Genomic DNA, 7,360 nt, shown 5'->3' with positions numbered 1-7,360 from the left:
TGAGATCAGATTGTGAAAGTTGGAGGAATTCCAGCTTTAATTTTTCCATGGACTTGTGTTGATTGCGTTTTTCAATATAAATGGAAAAGATATTGGCTGGAGTTAGAAGTTAGTTCATGCTTTGATTGAGACTTTATATGATAACCAGAAAGATAAAAATTTCGTGTGAAAGAAAGTTTTAATTTTGAAGTGTTTTGTGAGAGAATGTGGGCCATGGGGTGGAAGTTTTATACAAACTCTGCAATTAGAGTTGTGTTCTGAATAAGATTTGTTTTATTAGATTCCAGATGGATCACGTATTGAGTGAAGTCTATGGGTTTAGTTGAATGATCTTTTTACAATTTTTACAATGACTTGCATTTTTTACATTTTTTTATTTTTTTATTTTTGACATGCTGATTGGTGCTCATATCTAAATAGTCCCAGTTTGAAAGACTCATTTAAGTGGTAGCGCCTGTTTTATGCAGACCATTAAAAAGTTAGAGAGCGCCATTGTTGCTTCTCCGTTAGGCTTTTTTTTTTTTTTTTTTTTTGAACGTAAAAGATAGAATTTTATTCAAAGATATTTGTATGGTTGTTACAAAAACACCCTCCAAGACATGCTAGTGGGATGTACGTGGGCCTATTCATGCAGCTGCATGTCACCCAACTAAAGTAAATACAAAACGTAGACTTGTGCATCCTTACAATACAAATAACAGACTTCAGCACGTTCTAATGGCCATGTTTCTCAGTTCAGTCCAGTCATTAGCAGAGTCTCTGGTAATCTTGCAACAGGTTTGTCGCTCCTCTCAAGATGTCACGAGGTTGGGTTTGCTTTTTTTCAAATAACCACCTGTTTCTTGCATTCCAAATGGACCATGATACCATAGCCCAAACCTCCAGTTCTTTAGTCGAGAGTGCAGCCATTAATTTACGCACCAGTACATAAAAGTCCTCCGCTTCTGAGCTACGTTCTGTAGTTTGCCTGCCACTAGCGCCCACACATTCCTAGCCATAGGACAGCTCCAGGGGCGGAGGGAAGGGGGCAGGTGCCCCCCCTGAACTTTCAATTTTTTTTACTGATAATGATAATGTATTGAACTCAATAGACTTATTGGGAACAATTTACAGCTACGTGGTTCAGAATTCAACAGACTTAACTAATAGAACTCTAAAACTACTATAACTTTAATATAAAACTATTGGTCCCACCTAGTAATGATTAAAAAAAAAACCTACTGCTAATGCTATATGCCTATATGGAATAGGAATCACAACAGCCTAATACTAATAGAACTCTGAAAAAAAAAAAAAAAAAAGTGTATATATAATACAGTATAAAGCACGCCTCCCTTCAAATAAAAAAATAAAATACAAAATAAAAATTCTTTAGATTTTTTTAAAAAATTAAGTAAGGGGAGAATAATTAGTTTTTTCATTGTTTGCAATTTTGTTAATATAATAAGGGTAAATTTAATAATTCATTTGGTTAAGCACTTTTAAGCTCTGCTTTCCCTCAAAATCTCTCAAATTTTGGGGAATTAAAAATGAGGGGTTAGAAGTAGTTAGAACCCCTCCAAATCTTTCCCAATCCTCCCTTAAAAAACATCCAAATAAGATAATTTAACTTACTCTCCCTCTTTCTACTCTACTTCTCTTAACTCCCCCTCCATCCAAACAAGTTATTAGAGTTTTTGTTGAGTTTTTAAAAGTATTCAAGCTGATCTTTTAAAAGCATTCAAGTCATCGAGTCACATTTAAATATTCACAGGTATATTGCGTACTCTTAATATTCATATTTAAATTTTTTTCATATTAATTTTTTACTTTCAATCTTATCTTTTAATCTTGCCCCCCCTGACCTAAATTTCTGGCTCCGCCACTGGACAGCTCCAAAGTGCATGGGCCACCGTCTCCTCCTGTTGCTGGCATATTCCACAAGCTGGGTCCACTGGCACCTTTCTTCGGCAGAGGTTTACTCGGGTAGGGAGTATATCAAAGCATGCCCTCCAAGCAAAGTTCCGAACCTTGGGAGGTATGTACAACTTCCATAAACGATTCCAGAATTTCCTATCACTCTGGGCTGATGAATTCTCCGTTAGGCTTAAGTCCCAAAGTGGATGATGAGCGATTGATTGCAGTTATTCCACCGTAAGTAGTCATTCTATTTAATCTCACACTGCCTATTTCCTTGTCCAATAAGCAGCCCATTTGCTAATAATGGCTATTAAAAGTATTTGGCTTAAGACAATTGTGGTTTTGGTTGATACAATATTTTAAGATCTTTTTTTTAATAATGATGCATAAGTATTTTCCATGATAAAGCTTGTTCAATCTACGCAAATATTGATTGACTTATTTACATTTTTTATGCTCTGCAATGACCAGATTGACAAAAGAGCATATACAGGTAAGCCAATTATTACCCTTCTTGCCATTTATTTATTTGTTTCTTTTTCTTTTTCTTTTTTCTTCTTTTTTTTTTGAGGAGGTTGTTTCTTTTTCTTTTAATTTTTCATCTCTGCACTATTATGACCACAATATTGTATCTACTAGGCTGTGTGTAAGGTGGTTACCAATTCTTGTGAAGATGCCAGACAAAGTATACGAAGGGCTCGCCAGAAGGTATGGCAGTAATTTTTTTCTTCTTTATGTTTAGATTTCAGGAGTATTATTAAACAACATTTATATTTGCTCCCCATGCTGTTCAAACATCAAAAAGAATGAGGAATGAGGTTGTTATGGTCATTTGAGCACCATGTCTGTATCACTGTGTGCTTCGGTGGCAGGTTTAGAGCATTCTTATCAAGGTTTGTAAAAAATTTAGCATTTACCTTCTCAAATCCCAATTTTATAACATATAACACCTCGCTTTACAATATCCCCCTCATCAAAACTTCTATTTTTTTTTAACACTTTATTTAAATATTCTTTCTTTATCATTTTTTATTCTTTTTTATTTTTCCTCTCTTTCTCTGACTCTCTCTCCTCTGTGTCTTTCTTTCACAACCCAATGCTGCCGGCCACGATATCCACCACCCATTTCACAACCACCACCTCCTCCACCACCCCTACCACCATTGTAGCAACCACAACCCACCACAGCCACCACCACCACAAGTCACAACACCACTGTGGCAACCACAACCCCCTGCAAGAAGAACAGAAAAAGAAAAAAGTCAAAGTATAACCACAACTATCCACCAAAATCACAATCAACCACCACAAAAACAACCAGCAAAACCCATCAGCAGACCCATCACGCCGAACCAAAACCCACAGGAACCAAACCCAGATCAGTGAACCAAAACGCATCACACACACACACACAAACCCAGGATCGGTGACCCACAACCCACACCGAACCAAAACCACGACCACAAACCACAGCAGAAAGGAAAAAAAAAAAAAAGAAGAAGAAGAAGAAACCTCCATCGCCCACGCCGAACCTCCACCATGACCATTGGACCGTCGGACCTATGCCCATCGGACCACAATCGCCGACCAAGAATCATCATCGCCACCGCCCACGACCATCGAACCATCCAATCGAACCCAAACCCATCAGACCTCGCCACCACGGGACAGAGAAGAGAGAAGAGGGAAGAGAGAAGTGATGGGAAAGAGAAATACATATATAATAAAGAAAAGAAAGTGGGCCCTCACTTGAATTAAAAAAAACAATAAAAGTTTTACAATTGGTGAACAGTGCGGTCTCAAATTTGAGACCGCACTGTTCATCAATGCCAAAATATTTGGCATTTAAAACTTTTGATGGAGGTGTGTTTTTAAAGTTTGGGGTGTCAAATGCCAAATATTTGGCATTTGACACCCTTAATGAGAATGCTCTTATATCTTGTTAAATAGCAATCTCATTTCAAAAATATCAATTCTTCACTCCCTTACTGTCTTTCATCCTAGAATCATCAAGCACTAGCTAGCCAGAGGTTGGTTTGGTGGAGGGAGTGAAGAATTGGTTGACCTTATTCTTTATTTTCTGATATTAGAACTATATCATACTTGACAGCTCAATTTGTCTCAAGCGTGATTTTGCTGTTCCACTGGTTTGTGAAAAATTATTACAATTGAGGTCTAAATGGTTCACATTTATTTATCTGGTACCTTAGTTTTAGTGGATGACCTAAAAATTTTAGTAGACAATGTCTAGCCTCCTAGGTGTCTAGCATGGTGAGCTCATAATAAAATGTACTGTGGCAAGTATTGAAGTGGAAAACACCGTTAGTAGCATTGTGCGGCAACAAGACTAGGAGTGCCATTATAGATAGGGATAATGATTGATTCTATGCATTGATGTGAAATGGTCCAGTGTTTTTAATGTTTATTGTGCCTAAGCAGAGTTTTTGTTGGTTTTATAGGCAATGGATACGGCAAAGAAATTATATTCACATGCCCCGAAGGATGATGTAAAAAAATTGGAGAAGGAAGTGAGTTCTAAGCTAATTACAACTAAAACAGTGGATCAGTTTTACAATGTTTTGAGAGTTATCTGACCCTTCTTTTTCCCAGGTTGATGAGTTGACCAAAAAATTTGTCAAGTCTGCAGATGATATGTGTAAGGCAAAGGAGAAGGAGATTACTGGAGGCTGAGATGCAGTGTCCCATCTGCACTTTATATTTATTTTGCAGGAGTACACAGCTTTTAAATATCTCCATCTTGGTGTCTACCCCTTGATATCAGAATACTTGTTGCTTGATTTCATGATAAAGTGAGCTTATGCCATGTTTCTTTTATAGTTAAATATATTTGAGGTCAGTGGAAATCGTCAATCGCATTTGCAGCTAGATGGCAGTTTCAGTAAAAAATCATGTAGAAACATTTTTGATGTGACAAATATTTTCATTTATATTTTTAAGAGCTTTGGAAAATTTTCTGGAGCCTGGAGGAATTGCCAATGATTTAAAAAGGACATGAACCTTAAATGTTGTAACCCATCTGGGGCATCTGACTATCTAGCTTTGGCATGTTAGACAGTGCTTATAACATTTTTTGTTCCCGTAGTTGGAGTTAACATGCAGTAAATTTGGCACTTTTTGCAGGCATCAAAAGAAATTAGTGATTAATGGGATCTCATGCACATTGAAGAGGACCTGGCTATAAATGTCTGGATGGCAAATGTGAGTCACTAAGTTTTTAAAATTTCCAATGAATTGGTCTTGAAGGTTAAAGATTATAAGAATTTTCTATTTTGAAAGGTAGATGAACAATGTAAATTTAAGAGTGTAAAGGACAGTAGGCAGAGTAGTTGAGTTGTATTGATTTTGAGAGTTTGTTTCAAGTTATTAAATTTTGATTAATGTGAAAGAATGCATCCAAATTTTTTTTTTTTAAAACAAGAAAATACTTATTTCAACGGTTGGGTGCCTGTGAATAAAAGTAATAAGCATGCTTTAATCTACATTTATGTGTATATATTTCAATGGTTATTAATACTTTTTTCAACGGTTACATAGGCCGTAAAAAAATGTTCTCGACACGATTTTTAATAAAGGTTCCCTACCGTCATTCCAACCGTTGAAAATAGCCAAGTTTCTTGTAGTGGCCATCATTCATGTGTCAACTGCAACAAACCGAACCTTCCATCCCTTGACAAATAGAAAACACGTAAGGTTGAATATATATGTATATACTACTGCTACATTTGTCACTACAAATTTTCGGTCGCCGCTGACCCACTGCCTTTTCCTTTTCCACTTAATTTTCTCAGTGCCATATATCTACCAGCACAGCTATTAATTATTATAAAAGAAGCTTATTAAGGCCTTGGACTGGTAGGAGGAATCATTTTAATTTTCTTGATTTTATAGCACTCTCCACTAATATTTTTTGATTTGGACCACAGCATCTTGCTTGAATCCTCTCATAACTCTCACTGTACGGTAAATAACATTATTTAAACCCCGAAATACCCATTTAATTAGTGAGGAAAAATAGAAGAAGAATCTGAACTACCAATATTTAACAATGCGTACATTTTGAATTATATTATTATCTTTGTTAGTTTCTTAAACATTAGGGAAAATTCTATATCGCGTGTTTCTCTAGGTTTACAAAACATAAATGGAATGAATTTTGTCACTTAATTAATAGATTTTAAAATAGTGTTAACTGTTAAGTCATTTTTTTGTTTGAATGCTGGTGATGTGATTAAAAATTTAACCTAATTATTTAACAATAGATTAATAGAATTTGTAAGAACTCTACGGTCAAATCATTCTTAAAACTTTAGATAATCTTAGTCCTACAAAACACATTATCATTTTAATTAAAACCGATATGCTACAAACTAAATGACCCCTTGTGATTAAACCAATTAATTAATTAGCCAAGTTATTAATTAATCAATTTATCATGCAATTGCGTGGAAGCAAAAACAAATCACCAAACAACTAAATATGCAGCGGAAAATAAATAATACGGTGATTTGTTTACGAATAGGGAAAACCCTTGTGGCAAAAACCCCACAGGGTGATTTTCAAGTCACCACTCCCGAAACTCTACTATTATCAAATCAAGCGGTTACAACTAAAGGAATCCCAAGTACCTTACCAACCTACAGTTGAACCCTTACCCCAATACCCAATTGGACTTGATCTGTAGTGACAGTTCCCCCTTTTTGGTGCACGGTTCTCAAGTACGTGACTAACCAATGCGCGGATCCCAGTACGCAACTTCAAACACCAACTTAAAAAGAGAGGTTGGCTACAAAGTTCTTCAGTTTATCATACACGATGAAGATCAGGAAGATGCTTGGTTACAAAACCCTTTGGTGCAAATACATAGCAACTTCTTCAGAGAAGATGAACTAGGTCAAGAACTTCGTCTTTGATCACAAATTGCTTGAACAGAGTTTGCTCAATGCTTGCGCAACTTGTGTCTTCTTTGACGGCTCTTAAAACAATCCTTTTATATGTCTAGGGTTAAGAGAAAAGAAGGCCCAAAGACACATTCACGGATCCCAAGAAATCAGATCAGAAAATCTGATTTTATAAATCTCGATAGATAGCAGGTGTCGAGGAGCTATCGAGCAGGTGTTGAGCTTTAATGAATTTGCACTTCAGCTTGTTTTTCTTGGACAGACTTGATGACTTCAACACTTGATCTTGAAACCTTGTTTCTTGAAGTATTAAAAACACCTAGAACTACCCAATTACAAGTAGAGTGCGTTTTGGTCAAAGGATTAGCCACTTTACATAAATAAGTGACATATGTTCTTAACAAGTGAAAACACATATGTCCTAACAATCTCCCCCTTTGGCAATCCGTGACAAAACCACAACAAACAAATGAACATATGAGATAAGTCATAAATCACTACACTCATACTTACTTGTTGAATACAATAAAATCTATCCTAAC

At 36.0% G+C, this 7,360-nt stretch overlaps 1 protein-coding gene across 1 annotated transcript; it reads left to right on the top strand.

Annotated features, from left to right (window-relative positions):
• The first annotated feature begins 1,984 nt into the window (after nucleotides 1-1,984).
• On the top strand, nucleotides 1,985-4,869 carry LOC112008562 (uncharacterized). The gene is made up of 5 exons (XM_024040893.2): nucleotides 1,985-2,133; nucleotides 2,371-2,392; nucleotides 2,539-2,607; nucleotides 4,359-4,427; nucleotides 4,510-4,869. The coding sequence occupies exons 1-5, from the start codon at nucleotides 1,985-1,987 to the stop codon at nucleotides 4,588-4,590; spliced, it is 390 nt and encodes a 129-aa protein (XP_023896661.2). The 3' UTR covers nucleotides 4,591-4,869.
• Nucleotides 4,870-7,360: the final 2,491 nt, after the last annotated feature.

The sequence above is a fragment of the Quercus suber genome, unplaced genomic scaffold (genome assembly GCF_002906115.3).
Source record: "Quercus suber isolate HL8 unplaced genomic scaffold, Cork oak 2.0 scaffold_79, whole genome shotgun sequence".
NCBI lineage: Eukaryota > Viridiplantae > Streptophyta > Magnoliopsida > Fagales > Fagaceae > Quercus > Quercus suber.
Note: the sequence above shows the minus strand (reverse complement) of the source record. Positions and strands in the feature narration are given on the sequence as shown.